Raw genomic sequence first — 12,804 nt, forward strand, 5'->3', positions numbered from 1 at the left:
TGCTTGCCAGACTGTCTGCAGATCCAGCAGTAAATATTTCACATCCATGCAAATTAAACCCCGTCATGCATCATGCCCTGCCTTTGTTGGTGTCTGATGGGTGTGCGTAGGAAGCATTAACGCATAGTTATTAGTTAGTGCATTTGTGAATTAGCTTAATATTGTTAGTCATATGCTGTAGATGTGAAAATGTGTAAATGTACAGCTCCTCTTTTAGCACTACCAACTGCTACTCAAAAATAAAGCACGTTTGTAGCATTCATGGACAGCAGAGCTAGGTTTATAGGAGCCATTTTGTGAACAGGTGCCACAGCATCAACAGAAGCTGCACATTCAGTTCAGACCTGCTCACATTTATCTTATACGGTGGGTCCAAGAATTTATATATATTCTAATATGTATATGCCAATAATACATAAGGGTTTAGGATTATCAGCAATAAAGCACAATTCACTAACACAGTTGCTATAATAGTAGGCCCCAAGATGCTAAATGGGGGTTTCTACTTGAACAAGTGGTTCATGCGTCATGGTTTTCAGGGTCTTGCAATGGCTAGATTTCACCTTAAAGTGATTCTAAAGCCTCAAGGTAATTCTATGCATTAACGTAAAAAAACCTTCGCTGCTGAAGGACCCCCGCCCCCCCAGCCCCCCCTTATTCTTATCTGAGCCCGATCCGATCCAGCGACGTGCAAGAGAGCAGCGGCTCTCATTGCTGTCTGTCCTCATTGAACAGATTGCTCCCGCTGCTGTCAATCAAAGGCTGTGAGGAGGGGGCAGGGGCTAGGCTGAGTTGCCTGGTCTGTGTCAATAGGTGCAGACAGGGTGGCTTGGGAGCTATCCCACACAGATAGAAAACAACTGATATGCTGCAATGTTTTCACAGTGCAACTCACCTTATGTTAACGAACGCCACAGCTTTGCTACCAAAATGTCATCTACCTCTGTGCAGTGGATAACAGCCCTACACAGTGGACACTAGCCCACATACATTTGAGTGCATGGGCTGGTGTGAACAAGCCCTTAGCAATGCTGCACTTCTCTAATCACTACTAAATTGTTTCTGGCCAAACTCATTGATTCTACAAACAATGATGGTGCCCATCAGCTAGCAGCCTAATACTGATCATAATGTATGCGGACATCTCGGTACATAGTCTACAACATGTTTTATGTAATAACGCAGAATTCTGTTAGATAGTGTTATATATAGTGAGACATATGTGAGCATTTTAGGCGATGGTTCAGTGATGGCAATAAAGTGTATTTTTTTCAAGCTCCCCTTTCCCAGCTACATAAGCTCCACCCTCTTTCCAAATTTAATTTCCCACGCGCCACAAGTTCTCCTCCCCCTTTTTTTCCACGTTGTGGTGCAGAGCAGAACTTTGTCCCAAGCCAGGGGATTGGAAGCAGCCACTGTAATAATACCTGGTAACTATCCATATCATCACCACCATCATCATCTTTCTGGTAGGAGAAAATACATGATGTAAACAGGACATGCATTGCTTTCATCACATTGTAAAAAAGCAAAGAGCACTAGTATCATAACATGTTATGCACACAATACACCATAGAGAAAAGGGATCATTTATAGACATAAACAGCAATTTACTGTACATCTGTGAGGCACAGTTGGGAGGTCAAAAAGTCATACAAATATCAAATAATGTACAAACAGGGAAATTGGTGTTACATTTATTATAGTCTACTTGTATTTGGTTAATGGAGAATATTTCAATAAAATACTCAGAGTGCACATGCACAAAGACTATGCACACTTAAATATTTTCATATTGTGATAAAGCAGTAAATGTGGTTACTCTACACTACTCTAGCTGTGGGCATTGTTGAGAAATTCACCTATGTTGCCAACAGAGGCACTCAAATTACATCTTCTCTTCCGTTATTTTCTATGGGAGTAGAAACTTGGCAGCCTGTCAACTTTTTAATGCAAACAACAGATGCTAGTAAGATGTTAGGTTAAAGTGGATGTAAACCCTCACATATATCCAGTGAAGTGAACAGCTTCAGATGATACACAGAGATAAAACAAATCTCCCTACATAAGTTTTACATGTACATCTGCTGTCTTCATCTTTATATACTGTTTAGAAAGTGCATGTCCTGTTAGAATTTTCACTTCCTCATTCATCTGTAGGAGTGGATTGTTGTTAGACACCGTGAGACAGCTTATTGGAGGAAAGGCACACACCCCCTCCCGACACATGCAGAGGTTGCCTGTGAATAGTTTAACAGTCTGCTAATCTATTTATAGCAACCTTCCCCAACACACACTTCTGTCTCTTGTCTCAGAGAACTTGTCAAAAGTAATCAGGCTGATAACAGAGGAACGGACCAGGACAAAGCTACGGGACTTAGTGCTTTGAAGAGAGATAAAAAAACACTGCAGATAGATGTACCCAGCTCAAATTTCATGAATCAGGTTTACATACACTTTAACATTGATGGACAGGACCATTAACTTACCATTTACCTGTTTTAAAGTGGTTGTAAACCTTTGGTTTTTTTTTTAAAGAAAAATAACACACATGCCTATACTTACCTGCTCTGTGCAATAGTTTTGCACAGAGCAGCCCTGATCCTCTTCTTCTGGAGTCCCCTACTGGCACTCCAAGCCCCGCCTCTTCACCGGGTGCCCCCACGGAAAGTTGCTTTCCCTGAGGGGAACCCCTGCAGGCTAGTTTCTGAGTTCCACTGCTGCGTCTATTGACACAGACAGTGGGACTCGGCCCCGGCCCCCCAGCTCCGGTGTCACAGGATTTGATTGACAAATTCCAGTAAAGTGCACAGGCAGACCAGCATGACCAATTAGAGATCAGAATAACAGTAAACCCCCACAGAATACCTGCATAAGCACATCCCCTACAGCAGTTTCTGATCATACTCAATCACAAAAAATATTCATTATGTAAGTGATTTACATATACTGTATATTAAATCAATACAGACAGTCATTCTATTTATTCATCTTTGAGACAATTTATAAAAAACAAAGTTCAAACCCTGAAAGCAACCACTGTAGAAGCATTAAACAGCTTTTTGGTCAACGAGTAATTATATTATTAAAACTATTAAATTGTTTGCACAATAATCTGCCTGTATGTGGATACTTGCCTTGAATCCGAAGGATGTGATAAAAGTAAATATATGATAAAGAATATAAACCACCGCCGTGGTGGTGTTCACAAATATAATACTTATGCCCGTGCATAATAGGCTAACTCCAGCAAAAAAATTTATTTCATTTTGTATAGATCAAGGAAGGAGTCTTTTAGGTTTTTATTGCCATCTGTGCCCTGTGAGGGACATTTCCCCTTACTTCATGTCAAGACAGAAAATAATGAAACAACAGGGATAAATATGTTTAGTAGACTGGGGGAAGGGTCAGAATGTGTGAAAATGTTTTTACTGAGGTCAGTGCCATCCTGTTCTGGTGAGAACTGCTCCCCTAATTTTTGTTTAATTAAGACCACAGAAACGGAAAGTAAGCAAAATCTCTGCAAAGGGAGCACAAAGAGAAATAAAAAAAATGTGCAATGCTTTATTTTAGACCCAATTATGTAATCCCTTGGTCTGTGTGCTTCTCTATGCAATGCAGGTAGATCATCGTTGGTGGGAGTGGCTGGCACAGTGCTATACATAGCTTCCTGACAATATCACAGGCCCCCTACTTTAGTACACACCTCGAGAGCTCTTGGATCTCGGGTTATAAAAATATCAAAAAAATCAAAATGCCTTGATGAGTGGATTTTGCATGCAGATGGTTTCAGGAAATGCTCACATGTGAAACTGAACCTCCATTAATAAAAGAACTGAAATTAATCAAAGGGGTGGGCCAGGGACAGTAAGGCTAAGGAGGGAATGCCTGGATGATGCTGGATGTCCTCCAACTGAGAAATGAAGTGGGCAGATTGGGATTTTAGCCAGTTAGTTTGGTGCTGTCCAAGCCATGAGGGTAGGAGTTAGGCCTTTCCCAATTCCTTTTGCTTTTTTGGCGGGTCTTGCTATTGGGTCCAGCTCACTGGTCCGATGTCAAACAAAAGGGACTGTGGTCCAGGTCGAGAGAGAACAGCCATGGCCCGAGAATCGGTCAATGTTTGTAGAGATTCCCAGCGGAGCCACAGAGATGTCATTTCCCACTTGCTAAAGCCATCACTGCTAGAATGTGCTTCATAAGGATTTACGCTTGCGTGAGAAGCCTCAGAAGGACTATGAACTCTGAAATGCACCTTTGTCAGGTATGCTGGGGCAGCACCTTACCTGTAGTGTTAGTTAAGGAACTAGGAAAGTATCATGACACATGGTTGCCAAGAGTAACTGAAGTGTAACAAGCAGCCTGTCAGTCGCGTGTACCTGTTAGAGGTTGTATGGCCACTAGCAGGGAGGGAGATGTTTTCAGTATTCCTTCTACCAGTGGTCTGACTCCCATAGCTATGGGAGCCAATTGTGCCGCAGAGATTCCCCATCCTGGAAGGATGGGGGGAATTGAAGTTCAAGAGTTAAATGAGTGCACGCGTGTAGCTCACGCAAACGGTGCACGGTGCACGGTGGGGCCCACTCCGCTACTCGGAAGTAGTAGTGGAAAACGGTGAACAGGTGGATGTAGACATTAGCGCAGCGTGTCCCCCCCATATGCAAATCGCAGAGAAGGTGTACGTTGTCATGGGGAACTGAGAGTTAACTGGAGAACAGTTACAGTGTCATTGTACATGGTGTATGTTCCCCTCTAAGTGTAGAGGTCTGCCTTAAGGTCAAGTATACCCCCATGGCATCTTCAGCCTTGTCCTGTGGGATTGATGAAGACGGTGCAAATGTAGCCAATGTGTGTAGTAAAGTGACCCAGTAACAAAATGTCTAACATAGCCCAGAAGAACCTATGCAGGGTAGGCCTTCCATGTGACCCAGCACTGGGTGCCTAATGAGTTAATGGGAAAACATGGAAGACATGACCAGGACCTGGTGCTTGACTATTTTGTGCCCTAAACAAGACTAACACCCCCACCCGGTGTGTGTGTGTGAGGGTGGGGTGGGGAGTGTCATTAGTCTTGCCTAGGGCCGCGCGGGTGACTACAGCAGGATCAGAGAGTTGACTCACTGGTTCAGCCCCCCTACAGGCTCTATAAGACTTGCTGCAGCTTCTAATGCACACGATAATGAGCTTATAGTGTGCAGTGAAATCAGAGCAAGCTATTTCAGCACAGAAGAGAGGTCTGTAAAATTGTGCAAGACTCAGTTTAGTTTTTAATATACCTACTCAATATACTGTGAGGCAATGGCTGGCAGGATTATGGACAATATAAGTCACCAATGTTTCTTACCTACACGTGGTGATGGGCTCAGGATTTTGTGTCTGATATGGGGAAAACACACTTTTTGTTTTCCCAGAATCTTTATAAGCTATATACGGGACTGTGTAGTGCTTTGGGCAGGAAAAACCTCCATCCCTAGGCCCACATTTTAACCTGGTAGCCAGATCTCTCTCTCTCTCTCTCTCTCTCTCTACTGTGGGAGCCTGCTGCTAGCTGAAAAGGGTGACTGCTGACAGAACCATGAAAAGGTACAAGAGCTACTTTGTTTTGGGAAACCTGTTAAGGGGCAATTTTTTAGTTGGGAACTAACCTGAGTGTAGTTAGTGGCTTGGACGAGCAGATGTTTTTTATTTCATGCTAGGGACTTGCTATCTAAAGCCTTACTACACTGTAACGGTGGTTGATTGCTGCCTTGCTGAATAAAACTGCAGTTACCACTGCAATATCAGTTTAACCTACCCCCTTCACAGTACACAAACACAGTGTGTATAGATATATATATCTATACACACACACACACACACACACACACACACACACACACACACACACACACACTCACATACATATACACAGTGCCTTGAAAAAGTATTTATACCCCTTGACATTTTCCACATTTTGTCATGTTACAACCAAAAACATAAATGTATTTTATTGGGATTTTATGTGATAGACCAACACAAAGTGGCACATAATTGTGAAGTGGAAGGAAAATGATAAATGGTTTTCAACATTCTTTACAGATAAATATGTGAAAAGGGTGGCGTGCATTTGTATTCAGCCCCCCTGAGCCAATACTTTGTAGAACCACCTATTGCCGCAATTACAGCTGCAAGTCTTTTTTGGTATGTCTCTACCACCTTTGCACATTTAGCGAGTGAAATGTTTGCCCATTCTGCTTTGCAAAATAGCTCAAGCTCTGTCAGATTGGATGGAGAGCATTTGTGAACAGCAATTTTTAAATCTTGCCATAAGATTCTGAATTGGATTTAGGTCTGGACTTTGGCTGGGCCATTCTAACACATGCCTATGCTTTGATCTAAACCATTCCATTGTAGCTCTGGCTGTATGTTTAGGGTCATTGTCCTGCTAGAAGGTGAACCTCCACCCCAGTCTCTAGTCTTTTGCAGACTCTAACAGGTTTTCTTCTAAGATTGCCCTGCATTTGGCTCCATTCATCTCCCCATCAACTCTGACCACCTTGCTTGTCCCTGCTGAAGAAAAGCATCCCCACAACATGATGCTGCCACCACCATGTTTCACAATGGGAATGGGGTGTTTAGGGTGATGTGCAGTGTTCGTTTTTTGCCACACATAGTGTTTTGCTTTTAGGGCAAAACGCTTAATTTTGGTCTCATCTGACCAGAGCACCTTCTTCCACAAGTTTGCTGTGTCCCCCACATGGCTTCTCGCAAACTGAAAACGGGACTTCTTATGGCTTTCTTTCAACAAAGGCTTTCTTTTTCCCACTCTTCCATAAAGTCCAGATTTGTGGAGTGCACAACTAATAGTTGTCCTGTGATTCTCCTACCTTGGCTGTGGATCTCTGCAACTACTCCAGAGTTAACATTGGCTGCTTCTCTGATAAATGCTCTCCTGGCCTGTCACTTTAGGTGGGCGGTCGTGTCTTGGTAGGTTTGCAGTTGTGCCATACTCTTTCCATTTTCGGATGATGGATTGAACAGTGCGCCGTGAGATGTTCAAAGCTTAGGATATTTTTTTTTTTACCTGTCTGGTGTGTTCCTTGGCTTTCATGATGCGGTTTGTCCACTAAGGTTCTCTAACATACCTCTGAGGGCTTCACAGAACAGCTCCATTTATACTGAGATTAAATTACACACAGATGGACTCTATTTAGTAATTAGGTGATTCCCAAAGGCAATTGGTTCCACTAGATTTTAGTTAGGGGTATCAGTGAAAAGGGGGCTGAATACAAATGCACACCACACTTTTCAGATATTTTTTTTGTAAAAAATGTTGAAAATCATTTATCATTTTCCTTCCACTTCACAATTATGTGCCACTTTGTGTTGGTCTATCACATAAAATCCCAATAAAATACATTTATATTTTTGCTTGTAACATGAAAAAATTTGGAACATTTCAAGCGGTATGAATACTTTTTCAAGGCACTATATATACATACATACACAGTATGTACACACACACATACATTCAGTATGTCACAGCTCATGCAAACATCTGAATTGCCTGAAACATTTTTCCATCAATTTGACATTTAGATTAAATATCTTTTATGTCAGTCAAAATTTGTATTAAATTACAGATGCTGGTTTCCTTCTAGTTACCTGATAACTGTCAAGCCCCTTCTGTAACTTGGTTGAGCGAGCTGTGATACAGCCAATCGAAACAGAGAGAATGGCTTCAACCATGAGAGGCAACGTGCCAGAATTCTGCACAGGATTCACAGCCACCTGAACTCTCCGAGAGTGACCCTGAGTAAAAGAAAATTCAAACGAATGGTACCATACAAGAAAAACAAAATTACATTTGCAGTATAATCCATAAAACTAATCCCAATTTAATTACCTGTCTGAGCTGGAATACACCACCTGTATTCACATCCTTTGCTTGATGCAATTCCACAGATGTATATTCCCCATTCTCATTTAACTCATATATAGATATCCACGTTTCAATTCTTCGTGTTACCTCATTCCACCTAAAGGAAAAATGAAGAAGGGCTTTTGTTTTCATATGATGCAAGATTTAAAGATCATGGGAAACATGATCAAAGTGTATGTATAGCTAAGTTTTATTGTTTAGGATAGAGCAGGGAAGAGCATGTGTCAAAGGATATCAAATGCAGCTTGCTTTGACATCAGTTTGAGATGCAACTGGAATAATTAAGAATACACTAAGGCACATTTTTTACCTCTCACACTTACTCACTTGCTGGCACATTGAAAACATTCAATGCATTAAAACTAGAATTTGTACTCTCAAATCGCATGTTTTTCTGATTTCTACAAGTCAGACATGCTATTCACTCCCAATTCCCAGAATCGTTACCTAACCCCACACACAATCCCATAATGGACGTAGTCAAAAGCGAAGCCCCCCCAAAAATAATATCAATATTCTACAACATGCTACGTACTCCTTCATCAACGAAAATAGCCTACAATAATAAAAACATGATGGGAAGGAGATCTGGTGAACCTCGAGGATGAAGACTGGAATGAGGCACTGGACACATGCAAAGCTGTCTAACCCAAACTATCTGACAGACTAACCCAAATATACATTCTACACTGCACATACCTCACACCGGTAAGAATGGCTAAATTTAATCAGGGACAACCTTCCACATGTCTATTATGTAACTGAGAAACAGGAACATTCTACCACCTCCTGTGGTCCTGCCCCTACATACAGGAATTCTGGAAAAAGGTGGTAGATTTCCTTCATGACAACATGGGGTCTCCGCTGACTCTAGACCCCAAACCGTGCCTACTGGGTATTTTTCCAGACGCTGACACGGACAAATACACCAAAACTTTTATGCATGAGACCCTTTTTTCTGCCCGGAAAACATTTGCTAAACTTTGGATGAGGCAGGCTCTCCCTAGACCAGTGATGGCGAACCTTGGCACCCCAGATGTTTTGGAACTACATTTCCCATGATGCTCATCTACACTGCAGAGTGCATGAGCATCATGGGAAATGTAGTTCCAAAACATCTGGGGAGCCAAGGTTCGCCATCACTGCCCTAGACTATCTGATTGGAAGACTGACATTAATAGCACATTGCCCTATAAAAAATTAATCTACATTAATAGAGGGTGCCCTGCAAATATAATAAAGTCTGAGATCGCTGGCTCAATGCATCTGACACATGCGTGTAGCACAACAGAACACATCTCCCTCTTTCACGTGCCGCGCTACTGTGCCTGTGTCATATATATCACTATCTTCAAATATATATAATTGCAAAAGGCATGTTGGTACCCCCCAAAAAAACAACAATCACTACATGGCAACAGTCTCTATGATTGACTAGGAGATGGGTGAACTGGCTCCATAGAGAGTCGGTTACAATCTCCTGCTATGCGACTTGGATGCGGGGAAACCCACATCCAATTTGCATAGGTGTGAACCCAGCCTGATGGCACAGTTGATCTGCATTTGATTTTCCCTGGTTCAGCTCCTTTTGCGTTCTGTAGACTTGTACATGGAGAGAAGCAGTTCTTATGTGAACAGAAACCTGTCTCTTAAAAACCCTGTCAGTTTGGTTTTCGCTAGCTGAGTCCTATCGGGGAGAATTTCTTCCACATTCTGTCCTGAAGACACAAGGAAGAAATCTCCACAAAGTGAGGGTAAATCTCCTCTTTGACAGGTGTCACCGGAACAGGTGTCCTTTTCGGAAGATTTATTATCTCCTCTTGTTTTGCTGACAACTGTAAAATGTTGGATCTCATCTTTTGTTACCAGGACAAATTAGAGAGGAGGAATCTACCTAATGGGGATGTAAACACAGGTTCATTTAAGCATATTTGGGCCAATTAATTCATTTCCATCATTAGAACAAATAAAATCCATAACTAAACCTACCTGTCTCGCAACGTTCGAGATTTAGCATGGAGAGAGTCAATCTCCCACACAGATCTTCCGTTTCCAGCACATCTGTGACCCCAAACTTCTATTGCAAGGGCACCCTCAGAGATAAACTCCAAAAATTCTTCTGTAATGCTAATCACATAATCCTATAGACAAATAAATACACTGTGGTTAAATTTGGAGTAGTAAAACTACTTTTGAGATTACTGCCTGTGCAGGATAACAGAGATCATTTTTTACTTGAAGATATCTTGTGCACATTTACGGCCTCATTTGCACAGCCGTAAAAAATATAGTAATCATTAAGGGAAAGAACAAAAGTTCCAGTGTAATAATTTCAATGGTATACATGTACATGCATGTCCTTAGTCGCAGATTTTTGGATTTTGTGTTACAGATCTAAAGGCAGTACATTTTTCACCCATCTGTGTGAATATCTCCACTGAGAAACAATGCAGCTCCATTCAGATCTGTAAAAAAAAGCAGTTGTAAATGCGGTTTTATTTTTTTTTACAGCCGTCCGAATGCGGCTTTTATGGGTATAAATCTCACCGTGCATGTTATGATTGGATTGTACAATTGCCTTTACATTCACAAAAACTGTTTAATATGACTATCTACCTAAACGATCCAATCAATTTGTATCCAATTAGGTGGGTCCTAATTTACTAACAACTACTGTGAGTGTGGCTACTGAGAGAACCAACTGTGAATTTTAAGGCTCCGTGCACACTAGCATTTTTTTAAGCTCCTAGAAGCTGTTATTAGCATTTTTTCTGCTTCTAGATATTAAAATAGGGTTATCCTATGTGTCCATGCACTACTTTAGGCATTTTTTGAGCTTTAACGTCTTGGAGCAGAAAAAAAATAATTTTTGTAGAGTTTTTTGGAGCGTTTTTCCAGCAGAAAAAATCCTAAAAGGTCCTAAACGCGTTTTTTTTTCTTCTTCATGTACTGTAAAAATATTTTAAAAATGCTAAAACTTCAAAACGCTCCTAAAAGCTAGTAAAACGCTACTACAAGCTGGCACAAAAATGCTATTATCAGCATTTGTCATCCAGCGTTTTTTTTCAAGCATTTTTTGAGCCAAAATATGAATTGCTCCACAGTGCCTGTAGCTACAGGGGTCAGTGAGGAATTGTTTTGAGGAATAATAAAATAAGTAAATACTTCAATGTCCATAACCTTGCTACAGTATTACTTTCACTAAGATTTGATGTGGTAAATTACCTTAGAATGTTCAAATTTTACAGTAAACTGAGCATCTTTACTTCTTGGTGAAGGCATGTCAGGATTGACCATAGGTGGTGCTACTGTAGGTTCTGACTGATCCCAAAAGGTGTACTGACAGAATACAAAGTTTGACAGGTTCAGGGGAAGGCCTGTAGCTTCTTTAATCTTTACCTGTGAATGATCAAATTAAATATATTTTAGTATTATTAGAATCCATGTTAATACATTTTCTTAATGCCAAAGGTTACTTTATAAAGAATAATAGCCTTTGCAATAGTATTTTTCATTCCAAATATTTTCACACTGCAATAAGCACAACATTCAATGGGCAAACTGCATCTTCACATAAACTAAAGTTCACCATGATTGGGTCATTCTGGTGGTATACCACCAAGAACTAAAAGCATTGAGCATAAAGCCTAACATAAATCTGTCACAAATCAGGCAAATCAAACTGAGCATATATAAGAAGATAATACTTTCAGTAAAAGCTGCATGGTAGAATGATCAATAGATTTGAAGATGCTGACAGCCAAAGTTAAAAATCTGAAATAATCCTGTGCCTCTCTATTGGTTATTGAAGGTGCCTATTACCTATAAAGGCCCAAGAAAGAGGCTTGGGAGGCAGATGATGTGGGGCCTAACCATTTTAGAAAAGTTGATTTTTTCCATATAAATTCAGATGCTTGTATCTCTGTGTCAAAACATTAAGTTTCAAAGTTTCACTGAAGGTTTGAATTGCCCAACTTTGTAACATTTTTTTTTATGTCAAACTTGTTTAGACCTGTGCTGTCACGAGCTCTTTAACAAGGTTCTTGTCATGATCTGATGAAAAAACTGACGTGCTATATAAATTGGACCTCCATACATATTTATTGGAAATAAATGCCTTACCCTAATTGTTTACTTACCCTTATGAGCAATATATAGTTAGGAGCCTGAAATTAAACTTACTCGGCAGGTCAACTTTTTGGGCCTGTAGATTATTTCACCACTGTTGTCAATGATTTCAAAACTACCACTTTCGCTGGAATTTTCTGAAGAGTCATCACCCACTACGCACTCAGGAACTACACCCGTAACTCGCATCACCTCAATATGAAGCCGTCCCGCGACCTAAGAGAAGACAGGCTGTTGGTAACTTTGCTGATGTTCTTACAGAGTCTGATAATTGTATGATCAACAAACAAATCTGTTAGTAATGTCATTCTAAACAGACTAGAAATCCAGTTTATATTTTGATGTAAGCGGTTAATATCATCCCAATAAACCACACCAATAGACCTTCGTCCTTTGAGAGTTCTTTAAGTATTCATACAATTTATTCTACAGTGAAGTTAAACAAATATACAATACAAAATGTTTCATACCTCCCCCTGCTGGCTAATGATAGGCACTGCATATTGAAGTTTAACATCATAAAAGAGACACTCTAGGAACACATTAGCTACTCCAATAAGATTGTGGTTTTCTTGTGCTTCATAAAACGGATCCCCTTTTTTATATGTGATTTTTTTATTCTGAAAAACAAAACAAAAAACAGAGAAATAAAGAATAGTGATACTGCATGTAGCTACCTACATACAACATGCAAGCTGATATTAACTAGCAGAGCCAATCATTAAGCAGATAAAAGCTGCTTTATTATCCAGACCAGT

At 40.5% G+C, this 12,804-nt stretch overlaps 1 protein-coding gene across 5 annotated transcripts in view; it reads right to left on the reverse strand.

The window, feature by feature from the left end:
* KIF13A (kinesin family member 13A) overlaps positions 1 to 12,804 on the reverse strand; it is a 322,375-nt gene that overhangs the window by 48,952 nt on the left and 260,619 nt on the right. For 3 of the 5 annotated variants that reach the window (XM_073631118.1, XM_073631116.1, XM_073631120.1), the window contains exons 20-26: positions 12,517 to 12,666; positions 12,101 to 12,262; positions 11,144 to 11,317; positions 9,908 to 10,059; positions 7,883 to 8,015; positions 7,642 to 7,788; positions 1,428 to 1,466 (exon numbers count right to left, since the gene is read on the reverse strand). In XM_073631118.1, coding sequence (XP_073487219.1) covers positions 1,428 to 1,466; positions 7,642 to 7,788; positions 7,883 to 8,015; positions 9,908 to 10,059; positions 11,144 to 11,317; positions 12,101 to 12,262; positions 12,517 to 12,666 — 957 coding nt within the window. The remainder of the gene's footprint in view (positions 1 to 1,427; positions 1,467 to 7,641; positions 7,789 to 7,882; positions 8,016 to 9,907; positions 10,060 to 11,143; positions 11,318 to 12,100; positions 12,263 to 12,516; positions 12,667 to 12,804) is intronic. The other 2 variants (XM_073631119.1, XM_073631117.1) reach the window with 1 other exon arrangement.

The sequence above is a fragment of the Aquarana catesbeiana genome, linkage group LG05, assembly GCF_042186555.1.
Source record: "Aquarana catesbeiana isolate 2022-GZ linkage group LG05, ASM4218655v1, whole genome shotgun sequence".
NCBI classification, from domain to species: domain Eukaryota; kingdom Metazoa; phylum Chordata; class Amphibia; order Anura; family Ranidae; genus Aquarana; species Aquarana catesbeiana.